The 19184-nt window shown below is 35.9% G+C and overlaps 1 protein-coding gene across 4 annotated transcripts in view; it reads right to left on the reverse strand.

Annotated features, from left to right (window-relative positions):
• Positions 1–19184, reverse strand: part of GRHL3 (grainyhead like transcription factor 3) — a 154402-nt gene that overhangs the window by 115865 nt on the left and 19353 nt on the right. For all 4 annotated transcript variants that reach the window (XM_044083212.1, XM_044083221.1, XM_044083230.1 and 1 more), the window contains exons 2-3: positions 4321–4501; positions 177–223 (exon numbers count right to left, since the gene is read on the reverse strand). In XM_044083212.1, the coding sequence (XP_043939147.1) occupies positions 177–223; positions 4321–4501 (228 nt within the window). The remainder of the gene's footprint in view (positions 1–176; positions 224–4320; positions 4502–19184) is intronic.

The raw sequence follows: 19184 nt of genomic DNA on the forward strand, positions 1-19184 counted from the left end.
ATAGGGATAAGAACATCTAATCCTTAGCTGAAGCCTAACAAATACTGTTTAAGATTATTTATATTTTATAAACATACATCTTTATTAGTATTGTATGAACACTGACAAAGTAGGTTTAACAGATATACCACAAACAAAAACTTGATTTAAAAACAGAAAATATTAGACATTCTTACTTTTTTGTTACTGGAACAGTTGGAAGATGCCTCTTATCTTTTGGCACCTGAAAAAAAATATGTTTAATGTTAAATGTGTTTGCCTGCAATCATTCAATCATATTACAAGTCAAATTGGTACTAATTATACAACTCCCTGTATTGCTGCTATCTTTGTGAATGCTGGGCTCATCTTTCCATCTGCAAAAATATTAAAATATGCTACAGTAATATCCGAAGTGCAGTATAGGTGAGTTGAATGATGATTAACTGTATGATTAAATATAATGTGGAAGCACTATTTACTGCTAAACACATTCCATTGTTATCTTTTTTTTTTCAGAATTTGAGACCTATTGTTAACTTATTTATCAACATATCATTATTAAACAAACATATAATTCATGTTAGAGTGCGTGTATATGTGCATATGTGTATGTGAGAGAGAGAGAGTACATGTGTGTTCATGTATGTATGTGTTTTCACAAATGTATATGTACACAAACATGCAGGTCTATAACTACATACATATATATGTTAGAATGTAGCACAGTATATTAGAAGATTGCAGTAGAAATCATATTTTAATAATTTTTGAAGTACACACTTGTAATGTCTTGAAGTTAAAATGAGGAAGTTTTGGTCTGATGAAATTTGGCAAGTATATCAATCCAGCCATCTACAACCCCTTTTTCCCCAATTTTGCATATGGATTTGGGGTGTCACTTCAACAGTGACAATCATAGAGAGCCAAGGTTTACACTTTTAGTGGCTAGTCCTGCCGTGGTACTTCATCCATACCACACATTCACATGCAAACTCACAGCTTTGGTCAAATTTAGAGTATCCAGTCCACATATTGCACATCTTTGAAGTGTGGGAGGAAACCAGAGCATGCAGAGGAAACCCACACAAACATAGGGAGGAACATGCAGATTCTGCACAGAAGGTGCCACAGCTGATAATTGAACCTGAGAACCTCTTGCTGTGAGGCAACAATGCTATTTACTGTGTCACTGTGCTGCGCTATGCCAAATATATAGCCCTACTTTTTTTTTGACAAATGTGCCTTTTAGTTGGCAGTTTTGAATATTATGACATATGATGTGAGACATAACCATCCTTTCCTTTGTTAAGTGGCAAAAAATTGATATTCTCATAAAGATATCTACCGATAGAGGCTTGTGTTTACCCAGCATGCTATGAAGAGGGCATTTATAGTGAAGTGGAACAGCTGCTTGGATGGACTATAGAGCATCAGGGTTGCTCAGTCATTATATTTCCCACCGTATAACTCCAAAACTCAGTTTAGAATTTGTGGTTACTGCCTGCATTTGGTCAGCATGTGCTCGTCTTAAGTGCATTTTTCTGGATACTCAGTTACCTTCTCACCTCCCTAAAACTTCCTGGTTGGGTAGTTTATCTAATATCTCTCAGTTTATACACAGACACACAAACACACACACGTGTGTGTGTGTATATAATCATATAATTTTCATTTATCCCTTAACTCAGGGCTAAAAGGAATCCACAGTAAATACATTAATTTATCTCATTAATAAAAAAAATTAAGTAAAACATAAATTGTTTTATAAACTTGCTCACAAATTCGGAGTCTTAAATAAGTTTTAATTTTAGTTTTAAAATATTGTAGTTACCATATGTAAATGTACTAGGCAGACTCTTTCCCAGACATCGTACTGTTGAATTGTGACATTATATGTCAGCAATCATGATATGCACAGACTGACAAAAGCAGTAACCAAGTCATTTTTACACAGTAGAAAACACATGAACAGATTCACCTATGGCTGATTATGTTTTCAGCTGCTATTTACAGACGAACATTTGCTTGTACATTCAAGTGTGAGTAGATTCAAATATACAGTTCAGCTATGTCAGAGAAAGGATATATAAAGATCACAGGTCACATATGAAAACATGCTCTTTTATTGTGTTGCCCAGTTTCTGCTTCTATTACAAGCAGTTATATAAACAGGCATGCAGCAGTAACTTTATGAAACTTCATCAGAATGTACTCAGGCTAACAGAGCAGTTCTGTATGAGCACATTGCTATCCCATTGTTATCATCCTGTGACTGGACTTCTAAGTAGGAGTAGGGCTCCCTAGAAAATATAAATTACCTCCATTTCTGCACAGATTTATCATAATAATAACCAGACTGTACAGCAGCATGGCTCTATGGGGTTTGAACCTCTGTTTGACATATTAAGTCCTCCTTAATGCCATCATCTTGGACAAGCTTTGGCATTATTTGATTTTTCATTCACTTCTTGAACCCTTGTAGTAAGGTGCAGCTTTTTTTTTTTTTTTTTACATTTATTACATTGAGGGGCCTCATAAACACGCTGTTCTGTTAGAAACTTTGTATATCAATGTATGCACTAGCTATGGTGAAATATCACTAGTGATGATAGCATATGAAATCCAAAATTACCTACAATGTCCATCACAATGTCAGGAACATAGCTCTCAATGAATCAGAGGCAGATCTCAACAGAATCAGGGACAAAGCCAGGAATAATCAGGGACAATCAGGGCATTTTTTAAAATAATAGTACTATTAACTTAAAACATTGACAGAATAAGAGAATGTAAATTAATATACATTTTCTGTAGTAAATGAAGTCTGTAACTCTAATTGCAGTCATTAGGTGTTAAGGGTAATTTGCTACTTTTTTCCTCCAAAAGTCATTAGTTTTAGGAGGGATTAAGATTGACAGAGCTAAAACTGGAGTCAAAGTCAGGGATGTCCACGAAAATCAGAGACAGTTTAGATGAAGTCACTGCAAATGACTGGTAACACACGGTATCCTTTACAAATCTATCTACTTTTTATTCTTAGTATATTAAGTGATACATGCTATTACTTTGAAATGAATGGCAATATATTTCTAAAAGAATAAATCAGTCCATCTTCTTTGAACAAGATATAAGAATCAGGACATTCAACATTCCACTGATGCCTCCTGACCAATATTTCTACTTTTCCACTCTTTGTTTTAGTCAGGACCATTGGTTACAGTAAGTCACATCTATGAACTATGAACATGTTCCATCTGAAATTCGAGTGCAGCAGGGGAAACTCTTTTATGGGAATGACATATTAGATACTTCCCTACTGCAGCTTATCTTTTAGTTGCCTATGGGCTAATTCAGTTAATAATTACACATTTATCACTTATTTATCTATTCTGAATCTTATTCTTCTTTCGGCTTTTTCCTGGTTAGGGGTCGCCACAGCGGATCACCTGTCCGCTCATGATTGGCAGTGGAATTTTACGGTGTTGAGTTGCCAGCCCGGCGCCCAACCTTCCACAGAAGGCACACACATGCACACACTCACACCTAGGGACAATTTAGAGTGTCCAATTCACCTACAGCATGTCTTTGGGATGTGGGAGGAAACTGGAGAACCCAGATGTAACCCACATGACCACAGGGAGGACATGCAGACTCCACACAGAAGGCACCTCAGCCGAGGATAGAACCAGAGAACCTCTTGCCATTCTGAATATTTGTTTATTATTCAGGTAAGCCCACCAAGCATATGTGTCCCTTTTCAGGTGTAGCACTGAAGCACTGTCTAGTTAAATGACTAGGTCATAGTCATATGTCAAGCACTGTATTGTGCAAAAATAATTATGTGTTCATTGTCATATTTAACTTCCTTTACCAAAATGAAGTAAACTTTAATATTACAAGGGCGGTGTCAGACTGGAATTGAGTGTCATTTCACATTATCGCATTATTTTTAGTGAGAAAAGTATGTGTGAAACTATGTTTTAAAAAAGACAAACACATCGAATGTACTGGTAAGATTCATATGATTTATAAGTAAGTAATAAGCTAACTCCTCTTGTGGGCTGTTTTCAGCCTGCCAATTTCCCATAATGAGAATCAAACCCTGCACTTTTTGTCTGTGAGGCAAACATTTTGACCATTATGCCAATTGCCAACCCCTGCCAATCCCCAACACATTCAGTGTCTTATAGCATAGAAAGTGAACAATAAAGTACAAAGTCTCATGATCACAGCATAGAAAGTGAAATATATATGACAGACTCTTGTAATCCTTTCAGATACCTGCCAAAGTAAAGCCATAACACAGCATAGCTACCAAAGATTTGAAGCCAAGCATACCCTGTAGTATTCGTAGAGGAGGCTTAAAGCAGCAACACTATCTTCATCACCATTTACCCTCATCATCGCCTTGGTTGCTGCAGTAAGTGGGTTTTCAAGGTAGTTTTTCCAAGCGTCATCTTCACTGGGGCCAAACCTTGGGAAGCTGTTTTCATTTGGAAGCACCATCACAGTTCTCAGACTGGTGAAAAAAAAAAGAAATTTTACTTAGCTAAGCGAATGAATGTGCTGATTGTTATAATTTTGCTTACCTCCTTACACATTTTCATCACTATTGCATGTAGATCATTTGGAGCCCAAAATGGATTCAGAATCATTAAGTCAGCCTTTTGACATACATGAAGCTATTTAAAGTCTTATATTTATATAATACTGATCCATAATGAAACCGTTCTAAATGAAAGAGATATTTTGCTACAAAAAGAGAGAAAATCTTAGTGTTCAACTGAATATATTTATTTAAACATTTTCCAAAAAGTCAAAGTGTTCATTGCACTTTGTAGTTTTGTTTAGAGTAAGTAAGCTTAAGAAAGAAACAAAATCCATTGCTCAGACAACAACTCAGCAGTGACAGCAGAAACTAATTTTGACAAACAGGTGCCATAGTAACTAAATGCAATTTTCATACTATGGTAAAGACAGCAATTAGAAAGGGCAGATAGGATGCATGGAGCTTCTACATTGGCTGAATGTTGCTGCAAGAAATCACCATCAGTGCTAGCTCACATGATCTCTGTCAAAACAGTAGCCTGCATCAATATTTCTTGGTGGCGACCTGTGCTGAATGAAGGGATCAGGCTGTTATCCCAGTTAGTAGAAGTGAATGTTACTGAATAAAACATCTGCAGTTCACTTATGTCACACATTCTGCCTTTTGAGACTGTGTTAATGACATATGCAGTATGTCTGCCATATTGTGGATGGCATGAATGCCATCTGTGACTTATTTATTTGCATTAGAGGTGTAGTGCTAACACCTCTGCAGGCCAGAGCTATTAAATATGTAATCTGGTCATATCTGTAGAGATTCAGCAGCATTGGCAGAGTATTACAGCACTGTTTTTGCCTGTGAACCTCAAATATTATTTTACTGCAAGTAAAAACATTTCTATTTAATGTATGTTTGTCTTTGAACTTCCAATATTATTTTAGTTTAAAATAAAAGCAAGAAAAATATTTCTGTCTATTCTATGTGTTTCTTCCCATTTTCAACTGACAGTTTCCTCCGTCTACTTTATAACATCGGTGGGTGTCAGTCTCTATCAAAAAGAAAAAAGATCATCTCTTCCTTGCTTAAGTTTTCCTCGGTTTTACAGAGAGAGCTGATAACCCCATCCATTGTCACTCATGATAACTTGTTATACATTCCCTTTGTGTCTTCTTTGCAACCATGAATGCTACAGCAAAATGTTTAGTACAAATTAATCAATTTGATGAACTCCATGAAGACTGAAACACATACTAGGTTTGCACGGGGAATGTTTCAATATAAATGATGAATGAGAGAAGTTTTAATGGCAATGTAGCCTTATTTTATTTGTTACAAGTGCCACCTTGGTCTTAGTGGGCTCGCATTTTAATTTTAGTAAACATTTATTCTGTTTTTTATTTATAAACAAATGAATTGATTTAAATGTCTACCAGAGAAACCTTATTTTCAGCAGAATCACTGGTAAACAAATCTCCGGGACAGAAAAAAAAGATATAGTGAGATTCAAATCAACCAATTATGGTGATGTCAGTGTGCAACAGCAAAATTCTTATATAAATGAGTGATAAGCATATATTAGAAGCAAAGTCAGCATGGAATAGTACACTGGCAAATGTTATGCTCAAAAGTAGAGGAAATTAATAACCAGTCTAACAATACATTGATATGGTAAAGTATGACTGAGCTCTTCAATGAGGTGAGAAAAACAGCAACACATAAACTAATAGAAAATGTTTAATTCTATACACGTTCTTTATTTTTGTATTGCTGTTGACTGGGTAAATTCGCAAACTTGTTTGGAATTTCTCATTGACAAAGTGTTGTGAAAACTATGGTGAAAATGGAATATTTAGCCAGGACAGAAGGGCAAACTCTTCTTTTTGGTGTAACTGAGTGCATGAGGAACTTGTTTGCCCACCTGTACCATCGACCAAAAAATGTCTTTCTTAAAGGATGACACCTGGGAAGGGTTGCTGCCATGCAGTCTTCTGATTTTCTCATATCAAAGGCAAGTTTGCAACATACCAAACCATAACCACTGGTATGGTAATATCATGTAACCAGTGGCTCAAAATTTAATTAAAGAATATAGATCTGTAGACAATATCACAGAGTTTGATTTTTTGTAGTACATATTTTCTTTCTCTGACAATTATGTAACATTACCCTTCTTCTTTGTTTAACATTAATATGTTTATCCATCCCCCTTTTTTTCTGTTACTACACAGTTCCCTAATTGCATTTGGTGGCAAGCAGGCAGGTTAAGAACAACACCAAAAGGTTCTGGTTCAGAGTGAATAAATATATAATTTGCCTTACAAAATGCCTGGGGATGTGGTAATATATGTATATCGGAGAAGCGGATTACATTCCTCTAAACTGCTTTTTGCTTTGCAGAATCTTCAGTTAATAGGCAACTTCTTGTAGATGACATACTATTTAGGGTTGTTAAGACACAGATGGCCTATCATCCTGGAAACACACATATGGATGATTACAAACAGAAAGTGAGTCAATAAGCCAAAGGTGAAAGAGCAGATATCAAAGGGAAAAAAGACAAAGCAGTACGAATGTTACTAAAAAAATAACAGCAAGTGTCTGCAAGTCACTTTGCAATAGAAGACCGCATCCTCAGAAAAATCATATAATTGATAATTTCACAGGGAAGCAGAGGAAATGTATTTATTATTAGTATTATATTTGAAACAAATCTTAAGAGACAAACTAGTATTTAAGTACCAATATACAAGTAACTAGTCTAAGCATTTTTCTTTTATTAAATGTAGATGCAAAGTTAAGTTGCTGTTGAAAGAAATGTAGTAGTGTGGTTAGAAATTTTGTACAAGTGAGCTAGAGCAATTTTAAAATATTTCCTTACATTTAAAAAAAAAACAAATTTTTGTAATCTTATTATTAATATACCACAAAGAAATGTATACTGTAACAGTGCCTGATTGACTGAAATCCTAACCCAGAGATGTCCCCATGCTCCTAATATGTATGTCATATACTGGAATCCTAACCCAGAGATGTCCCTGTGCTCCTAATATGTATGTCATATACTGGAATCCTGACCCAGAGATGTCCCCTTGCGCCTAATATGTATGTCATATACTGGAATCCTAACCCAGCAATGTCCCCATGGTCCTAATATGTATGTCATATACTGGACATAGCAACTGTTTACATTACTCACCAAGATTTTTATTTTTTACATTTGATTACCAAGGTGGTACATGAATAACAACTGACCGTCTGTAGGTACTGCCCAGGTATATGCTGAGTTGGGGTTACACCTAGGTACTGTGTGCACTAAGGAAAGCTTGTAAAAAATGTAAAAGTTTGTTAAGGCAGCATAAAATAAAAGGCAGAAAGTTCAGTTCTCATTACAACACATGAATCTCTAACTAATTATATATGTAAATTCAAACTTTTATGCACTAAATAAATGTACATTTGCCAGGCATGGTATTGGAGGTTTAACAAGTTGTACACTCATCTCTGATGCAATGTCGGCAAGCTTTTGTTCCACTCTCAGTGGCTGGTCATAGATTCCAGTACTGACACTACAGTACAGTATCTCAGAAGGGGGTGAGACACCATTGCATATTGTTTTGTTATCCTTTATAGGAGACATTAAACAGAAGTCCAGTCTGCCTAAGTTAGCAGTAGCTCAGGTGAATATTAAAGAACTTATGGCACTTACTCAAAAATGTAGCTGTATTTTGCTTTAGAATAAAACACATCCCTAGTTATTTTCTTTCCATTACACTATCAGTATTTATTAAAATAAATCACATTTCATAAATCTTCATAACATTTCTGCAAACCTCCTTGTTGTTTGAAATTGAATTCTGTAGTATGTTTTATCATATAAGCTATATTTTACATTACACTATAACATACAGCTTTATCATATTTTACAAAACTACTTATTTCTACTTTGTAATAACCACATGAAATAGCAGCTTCATTCAAGTTCTACAACTAGACTCATCATTCATATTTAAAGGTGTCTTTCCATAATTATCCGAAATTATCGATTCTTTTACATGACCCAAATCTATTCCCAAATTTCTTTCTCCCTAATTCTTAACTAAACCAATTCTTCCTTCTTTTCACCATATTCATCAACTGTTCCTTTACCAGAATCTGCATAAAGCCAGATTTGACAATTTCTCCACCATCTGTCTTAATTTGCTTATATATTTTAAGCCTTCATCTCTAGACATTCAAATGTTAGTACAAAAATGTCTGTTTTAATATCCATTACAACTTTATATTTCAATATCTATTTTCCATTAATTGCTTTTCTTCCATATATCCTACAGCTGATAAAACCTTACATTTTGTCATCCCAATTTTTTTTTTGTCTTTCCATATTTAAATTATCACATCCAACTAAGCATGAGTAATTGTTCAAAATTTGTGTCAGTATTTTACTGTGTTGTTGGATAACTGTACTGACCCATGGTGGACCCTTGTCAAACAATGCCTAGTGTGCAAAACACAACAATTACACAAACAGGAAAGATTTAAAAACAGCTTATAGTTGGCAACTAGTGTAGAACAGTATACGTAAGGTGGATTATATACAATTATTATTTTTTAGACATATGATATGTGGAGGTTGCAATGATGTAATAATACCAAAAAGTCTGAATTACCAAAAGTCATGCATGAACATTTATACCCATTTCAAATGTTCATATTTTATGTTCCCAGAGGGATACATTTTCAGAAAAAATGATTAGATGATATATAAAGAGAACAGGTAGCTAGAAATCAGAACTCATATACCCTTCACTAGTAATAAATTACCTACTTACCATTTGTCATTTATGAAAGGAATTCTGATAGAGAGGGTGAGAAAGGAATAAACATGAAAATAAATTAAGTGATACTGGTTTGACAGAAGCACTGATGACTGGCTTTGACTTGGAGGTAGGAAATGCTTTTCTTTATTTACCTAAGTATATTGGCAAAAAACATTTAAAATAAAAGCAGATATTAAAAGATACATGCATACCTCTCAACTGTATAGATTTTCACATAATGTGCAAATGTTTGCCTCATATTTCTGCTCCATCGTTTGATAAAATTGTGTTTCCTGAGAAATCATTGGCAAGTCATTAAAGATTTAAGACTAAAAATAATGACAGATATTTGTGTTTCAGACTTTATAGCCTTCAGAAAATCCATGTTAATGCAAAACCTGCTATGCTATCAATGTTTTAAGTTTGTAAGAGCAATATTTAAAATTGTCCTTTTTGTGGGCCTTTGCCCCCCCCCACACGACTTATGGCTTTGTCCAGATTTCTTGCTCTAAGAGGTTGAGAGATATAGACACATGCTATAACAAGAATATAGGTTGGATGACTGAGGCCAGACTGGGGAATTTTTTTCTTAGAGATGGGAGGGTAATTACCATTTTTCACAGGATATAGTAAATTGAAAAATTTTGAGAAAATTCAGTGCAAGAACTGCACATAAGCCAGCTAAGTTCTAGTAAAGGACAGGAAAATATATATTTTTAATAGCATGACTGCATTCTGTTCAATGGAGTTCAATACAAGAAATCAGTAAAACTATCATCAAGGCAAGTGAGATCAGAAAAAGAACACAGACATTATAACTGCATTGATTTCAATATACAGTAACCTATGTTCCCTGCACATTTACCTCCATACCTATTAACTGCAGGGCCACATATCCATGGAGAAAAGTCAAATACCATGTGATGAAAAAAATAACTCCACCACCGAAAAACAGTATATGTGAAAAACAGCTGCAGTGCAAAAACGTAAAAAAACAAAATTAGAAAAACAATTTGTTTTTAGATGCTGAAATATTCTTAAAAATCATTGACTAGATGCAGTTGTGAACGTTAGTACAAATGTCATAGTAAATCCAGTGATGGTAGTAGTCTGTGATGTTCCTGGATATATATTTACAGACTTGAACAATATATGTATGAATAAAATACATGTTCCCATTTTGCAGCAGGAATCCCACTTGGACCACAATCCTGTTTTGGGTGTGACAGTGGGCATAACTCTGTTCATAAAGTCAAAAGTATGCAAGGAAAAGATATACAGATGATTTTAAGTGCACTTCAGTCTACATATGTTATGTGAATGTGCCAAATAATTTAATATTCAAGAGACAGACATGCATATGAGTTCATGTAGTGTTTATAAAAACTGAATGCATAAGCATAAATCAAATAATAATCAAGGCCTAGAGACCTTTTCCATGTTCTCTGACCAGCAAATGATCTGTTTTCCCCTATGTCATCTTTTTCATCTCTGGGCTACTAGAGGTAAGATGGTTCTCACATATCCTTAACATTTATTTCAGATTACTGTTCACCAGTGGAAGACAGAAATCACCCTGCAACTATTAGGGATCTTGTCTTGATGTTTATTAATTCCTCCTATTTGGACTTTGTCTTGGTTCAACTATTTTTAATGAGGTAGCTATGCCTAGGGAATACAGTGATAACTCTAATGCAAGATGTTGTTATGTAAATTGGTTAAACATTTACCCTTCATGTCTTTTCAGATAATTGAATGAAATTATGATTTCCAGTCCTTCCATGTAGATCATGGGCCTCCATTTTTTCTTTGAAGAGCATAATGGACCACAGACAATTAAAAATTAAGAAATTAATATTTATTTATTAATGGGATTGTTAAGACAGAAAGAGTAATGTTGAAGACAAATTGGAGTCACCATACCCACTAAGCATTATAAGAAAAGGACAGAAATGGTTTGAGAAATAAACATTAAAAATTAAATACAAATATACCAGATCTTATGGTAGATGAGACTGAAACTGGGCATAGGACTAAAACCACTCCCCAGAAACTTCCTCATCCATGATATGGAGAGATAATTTAGTAGTTCAGAAGTAGGAATTTAAACACCTATTAGAGAAATTAGTTAATTAGGTAGACAATTTAAGATTAGGTGATGCATGACACATTTGTGATTTGTTCTGGACTACCTGATTGATAGTCATTTATAGGACATGCATTTCCACCATCTACCCCAGTAGAACAGGATGGCTAGATATCTCAGACTTAGGAAAAAGGTATCCATTTTAGTTCTGACTGCATATAATGTAAATAGATGCAAATATGTATTTTAAGTAGGTTTGAAGTAGTAAAGTCTTCAGTCTCTAATCATGAATGTTATATTCAAAATGTAAAGCTAAATAATCCACCTTATATAATGGTTATAAAATATATGCAACTAAAATCAAATAATCTAGATAGCCAACTGACAAACAATTGATGGTTTAACACCTAATAGTATGAACCTATGAATATGGATTAAATACTATGCCATCAAAATACGCATCATATCAAGAGTATAAACTCAGGGGGTTGGGGGTGGCATATTGGTTAAGATGTTTACCTTATAGACACAAAATATAAAGCTTGATTCTCAAATGGGATAACTGGTTAGGCTTAAAATGACCGACAAGAGCAGTTAGCATAGTGCTACCCTATAAATAGCCTTTTAAATTCAAAATGCAAAACAGAAGAGCTATAGCCATTCTGCTTCATAAATGATGTTCAGAATTTTCAGGTAATGGGACCTCAGAACTTGGATATGGACTTAAAGCCGGGTACAAGGTTGGCAGACTTGATTTCTATTATTTCACTGTATCTCCTTCTGGATATAAGACGGTAGTTAGAGACAAAAGCCTTATGTTAACTAATCTGCTCCTAGAAAGGACATTGATAAGCTCAGAAACTTTAGTGTAACAACAAGGGTAATGACTACAGTGACGTTTAGGAAGAAGAATCACCTCAGTTGCACAAACAACATAATTTATGTTTTTAGATTTAAAGAAGTGCAATTTAGAGGTATCCTGTCCTTAACTGAAAAAGTTTGTCAAATAAAATCTGGTGAATTTATTTCACTAAATGAAACTTTGTTCATTTGTAGAAAAAAGATCTTAAAACATTAGAAGACGAAAAGATGATGAAGAAGAAGAATTTAGATTTGAAGTCATCTAGTTCTGTGGCAATAAGTTGTTGGAGAAATGTTTTATATGCCATTACAAAAGTGATTCACAGAACAATTTTCAAATACCTTCCCACATACACACACACAGACAGACACACACACACACACACACACACACACACACACACACACACACACACACACACACACACACACACACACATATATGCATACACACACACACACACACACACACACACACACACACACACACACACACACACACACACACACACACACACACACACACACACACACACACACACACACACACCTTACTGTTCTCAATGGTTGATGATAAAATGCAATTACTATAAATGTAGCTGAATGTAAGACATGTATAGTGAGGCACTGATATGCACGCTTTCATCTAGAATAGATAAGGAACAGTATAAGAAAAAAGGGACAGCCAGTGCTTTCAACATGCCATAAAGCAGACTTTCTGCATTTGCAAAAGCTATGAGGAAAACACAGGTAAAAAATGATAAACCATGTCTCTTTTACTGACAGCTCTGTCAAATAATGTGATACATTTTAATGACCCAAACAACGTTACAAAACTGAGCTGTTTTACTGGTTTAGCTCATCACTTGGATCTGACCATAGCATTGTGATGTCTGCAGATTAAGGAATTGTGTAGTCCAATAAAGTTTCTTAATGCTTTTTTGTAATTTGTAGCTTGATATTTTAAAAGACTATAATAACTGTAAGTTTTGTTCCTGCTTCAGTACTTTTTGAGTAATAGATGGGTCCCACCTCTCCTGGCAGTGACACTGAAGCCTCAGTGCATTTAGTATTTCATAGTAAAATATTTGAACGAGTCAAACCCTTAGGCAAAACAGAGTCCTGCTATGTTGATTTAAAAGCTCCTCCTCCAGGGATGATTAAGAAAAACACAAAAAAAGGAAAAAAGAAAAGAAAAAAAAGGCATAGTCATGCAGCAGGAAGAGAAACGAACTGCAGAATGGAGATTTAAAGGTTCATGACCTGACCGGTGTTTGTGTCACATAGGCCCAGTGCCAAGATGCATAAAATCAAAAAGTCATGCACTTTTCCAAAAAAGAATACCTAATTCAGACAGCATTTTTGTGTGGAAATCTAAGTAGGGAGAGGAATGAAAGCCACCTCATGATAGCAATCACATCACAGCTAAGCACGTCACTTTAACCTAGAAAGACAGTAGCCTGGGCAAAAGCGGCACTCAGGTAGAAAACCAAGAGTGGGAAAACTGTGGAAAACTAGACTCATTGTAAATGCTGTCCTTAGTTGCAGTGACCTAGCAAATGCAATCACAATTATAGATGAGCTATTAAACGCTGTGCAGGCAGTCCAACATTATTTTACTTGGTTAAATGGACAGATAAGTGGATTGACAGACAGACTGACATATTGTATACACTATTTACACTGATTATGAGCATGGGTAGATGACATTAGATGACGTGTTGGAATGGTGGTTATGATGGTGGTCATTGACTCAGAGATGGTTCAAATGAAGCCAACAGACTGGAGCTCTCTAGTGGTTTTGAAAGCATTTTAATTTTAGTTTTATTAGCTTTTTCTTTATGACGTGTCATGAACACAGTACATAACATATGAAGCAGTGGAAGTTATGGAAGTAAAGCCCTTTGCATGGAGGTTGTGAAGGGTCTTACATCCTACATAAAGAAGCTGTGAAATGCTTTTCATTTCTAAAGTCACAACTGAACAGTGTTAGTCTCAGCAATCCTCAGTGAGATGACCAACATCTAAGATAAACATGCTATCATGAAAGATATGTTTCCTGCTAAGAGTTGCTTTACCCTTCTGAAAAAAATGTTTGTGTACAATTTTCTTTTGTCAGTTTGATTTACCAGTTCAGTTGTGCTTGGCAAGTTGGTTCCTCACACAGTCCAAATAGTCATAGTTTATTCAAATTCCTTTTTAACCTTTCCACCACACTGTAAATATCACAAGAATGCTCAGAAACAACATTTATTTCAACTAATAAATTAATCATTGAAAATTAGCATATCAGATAAGCAGTTATAACCAATAAAATCTTTACCAAGGTTTGTGCTGTTCTCACAAGTTTCTAACAACTATTCACTTGCTTTAAAGCTTCCATAAATAGTAATATAAAACATTTTGTTCTTGAGATGGCAAACATTTTTTTTTGCTAGATGACAGGTCCGCATTAAAGTCAATAAAGCATAAGAGTAGAGCTTTATCATCAAAGTGTCCGTACAAAATTAGTGGTTTAACATCACAGTGCCCATTAACCTTAAATACAGGACACTGGTCGGTAGCAGTCTTGTAATGCACATTCTGCCTAAATAATAGTCATTTAAGGACATCTAAATGACATATTTCTTCTGTGTTTCTGACTAAAATTATAGTAAACTAATTACAGAAGCTTTTTACTTCATGTGCAGCTACAGACATTATGTCCTGCCGCAGTGCACTTGTATTCCATTGTAGCCTTTTATTTATTTGATAAACAACAGTGTAATTTCTCCTTTGGTCCTATTTCTAGTATCATTTTCAGTAAATTGTTGAATAGGTAAACAGTAATTACATAAAATGGTGGTAGTTGCTTTGGTGCTGCATGCTTGTTTACACTGAAATCAGAGACCATCTAACCTCACTTTCTGTTAACAAAGTTATGACAAATTCATTACATGATGTCAGGGTAAGTTATGGCATATGACAAATTCATTACATGATGTCAGGATAAGTTATGGCATATGACAAATTCATTACATGATGTCAGGGTAAGTTATGGCATTTGCCGTCTCCGACATTCTTATGTCCTGTGCCATGTTGAGATGCATGGCAACTGATATCGTTTTTTTTTTTATTTCAGAAATTATGTTAGAAGATTTTTGATTTAACAAACAATTACTACTACAGAAAAAGAGCACAATGCCTCAATTTTGGTAAGGCATGACTAAATTGTTTTATTAATTTATATAAACAAATTTACATCATGATGGTCATAATGGTTAAGGCATTTTCTTCCCAAGCACAAGATATGGGGTTTAATCCTAACTTCTGGCTAATGACTGTGTGGAGTACGTATGTTCCCCTTATGTCTCTGTGGGGCTCTAACCTGGATGTTTTTATCTTAAACTCAGTAAAAATCAAATGGCGTCACAGGCAGCAGCACAGATTCAAATTGGTACCTAGCAGGGGAAGAGTTGTGTGGACTAACGGCTTTTGGCATAAACTGAGGTGTGCAGTGTCCTCTAACTAGGAAAACACAGATCACAGACACCTAGCTTGCTTAGAGAATAAAATCAATGTTGTAAAAATTGGCAGTCAGTAATCAGGTGACATTGACCAATATTGTCAAAAATGGGAATGGTCATTTACCAATGATATGTAGGTTTGAGGATGTGGCTTACTCCAACATACAACATGGACCCATGCTAACAACGGGACATATTTATGTGCCTGTGCTAGGCATATGTGTCCATCATAAATCCCAGCTGCCTTAGGTCAATAAGATGCTGTCTAGTTACCCAGCCTGGGTTATCTAGGACAGCTCTGTTGACCAAAGGCTAGAAGTAAAATCAATCAACCTGCCAAACATGAACCAAGGATTGCTACACTAAATATAGGCTCACTGACAGGATGCAGCTTGGAAGAAAAGGGTATGAGGTTGGCCATTATTGATAAACTCTCCCAAATGAATATCAACCCTTATGTTGTGAGATGTGTTGCTAACCGGCTCACCGACAGATCACACTCAATCAAACTTGTGACTTTACCTCAATGAGCAGACTTGCCACCAGTGTGGGTCCACAGGGGTCAGTGCTGGGCCCTTTATTGTTTAGAATATATTTCTCAGAAGTTCAGCCCAAAACAGAGTGGCTGTGGCTGACTAAGTTCGCTGATGACTGAAAATTAGATGCAATCACTTAATCCCAAACAATGTCAATATACTTCAAGAGGTACTTATACAAACCAATGATTGGTGCCAAAGTCATGGACTCAAATTGAATGCTAAAAAATGCATTAACATCCCCTTTGGTAAAAATGATATCCCTGCAGACTATCATATAAATAATTATACCCTAAATAATAACTCAGTAGTGAAAGATCTGGGAAGGCAAGTTGACTGTAGCCTAAACTTTGACCACCGTGTGTCTACTGTGGTAAAGAAGGCATTCTACATCACACAAGTCATTAGCAAAGGCATTGCCTCAAGAATGAAAGTGGTCATAACTCCCCTGTACTCAACCCTCATCAGGCCAATAATTGACTACAATGTTCCCTTTGGTATGTACCTTACCAGTCACCTGCAGCAATTTGAGAGACCTCAGAGATTTCCAACCAAGAAAATTCAGGGTCTCCAGCACATGTTCATTGGCAGACTGAAGTCACTGTCACTGTACTCAGTAGAATGCAGAATAGTTACAGGAGACTTGTGCTTGGCCTACAGAGCAGTCTTGGACCCAAACCTAATGGATATGCTGCACATCTGCAAGTTAAATGGGACAAGGGCCACCCACTCCAGGACTTAACCTGTCCTGCGACATAAATAGGACCTGCAGGAGAGACAGTTATGTCTTTCAGAGGTTGCAGCTCCTCTGGAATAGGCTACCGATTCACATCAAACAGAGCCCCTCTATGACCCTTTCTAAGCAAAGCCTGGATGACTGGATGGGAAACCGTAAATTCTTGCGAGGGATTTCACCTATGACCCTCATAGATATGAGCAGTCATTGCTAACTAAGATCTTGAGTCTAGGCAAGATCCTTTTTGTTGGGTTTCTCTAGCATTATATTGGGATCACATGGCTAGGCTTATAAATACCTTCTCATCAATAGTCTGATAACCATCTATGAACCTATGTTAAGGAGGAGGTTGGACATCCTGTGTATCTGGGAGACAAGGTGGAAGAGACTGGAGAGACCCCAAAAGTACCTCACCAAGAGGATCATGGGCTACAAACAGATGTCCTATGCAGCTCGACTAAAGAAACTCCAGCTCTACTCAGTTGCTTACCGCCTACTCAGAGGCAATCTATGCCTGACATACAAAGCCATGTCAAACCCAGAATTAATGGACATGCTCCACCTCAAAAAATCCAAGTCCCTTAGAGTTACATGCTCCAGGGACCTAAACCTCAGCACAAAAATAAATAGGACATGCTGGAGGGACAGATTCATTTCCCGGAGGCTCCCCTCACTCTGGAATAGAATCCCAATTCATGTTAGACATAGCCCCTCGCTGACCCTTTTCAAGCGAAATTTGGACGCATGGATGGGAAATCGCAAATTCACCCCTGGGATCTCTCCTGTGTCCCTGCTAGACAGAGGCACAGTAAACTAATCTTAAAAGGGTACCTTCTGTGACCTACTTTACAGAGGCACAGTAGGCTAATCTAATAGGAAGGCGGAAGCCAAATACACTCTGGCTAGGCTTATAAATGCCCTAGGGCAGATAGCCTAGTATCTACCTATGAAACTATGAAACTATGAAACTAAGGGCACTGCGGCAAAACCATTTGGCTTGGGACCCAGAGTCTACTACTCAGGGGAGGACAAATTAGAAATGATGTAGGAACTGTGGTGAGAGAAAGTCTTCTGAAGACAGTGAGAGATGTCACCTGAATTAGTGATAGCAGACTTCAGTGTACAGACAGAACAGTGTTCATAATCTCTGCTTATACTCCGCAGCATGGTTTTGATGACAAGAAAAATATTGCATTCAGGCAGCAGTGGCAGGACCAACTAGATAAAGCAGGATACCAGGAGTTAGTGTGGATATTGGGGGGGGGGGGGCAGAATAATAATATCAGGAAAGACAGATCAGGAGAAGGATGGATGGAGCAACTGGGATAAAGGAAGGTGGGCAACATATGGGTCAGCAACATATAATCACATGGTCCCATACAATTTAAACAATGCCTTAGCCAAGCATATTTTTGAATGTAGTGACCATTCCTTTAAATTTGCTGGGTTGGAGCAAATATTTAACAAGGACAGTGGGGGGTGGGGGATGTTTTTGAAATATAGAGAGTTACTATGGCAGCTTAGTTGCAATGCCACAGTTTCACCAGGACTCAATGAGTCAGTTTCTGTTGCAAGCTTATTAAAATTAAGGTCCGAATTCCATATTTAGAATATAATATATATTAATTAATTTACTTACTGATGTTTTTTATCTAGTTATGTTTTTAAATACATAAACACATGGATATGCAGGCAGTAGGAATTTATTTATTTATATATTTATCTATCTATCTATCTATTTACATATATATTTATTATATTTATTATACTATTCATACAATTTTTTTTTATCTTGTATATTATTATGTGTATTAATGTGTATGATTTTTATGGTGTTAGAAAAGATATATATGTATTTAATAGATGCATAGATTATTTCAAGTTTTCATTCCCATATGAGCCTATGGGATTTGCAAATGTGATCATGTGATGGGGTGACTATTTAAGCATTGTATACTATGTGCTTATTGTTTCTGATGAAGTCAATGGCTTAAGGCCGGCAAAAGTGCTTAAATAAAATTTGTTTGCTGTGGTACTTACCAGTTTTGGTTCCTGCTTCACTTTGCTTATCAGTTTGGAGTTCGTGCAATTCATTTGATATGAAGTTAAAT

This window comes from Protopterus annectens, chromosome 1.part1, assembly GCF_019279795.1.
Source record: "Protopterus annectens isolate FY-2018-M chromosome 1.part1, PAN1.0, whole genome shotgun sequence".
NCBI lineage: Eukaryota > Metazoa > Chordata > Ceratodontiformes > Protopteridae > Protopterus > Protopterus annectens.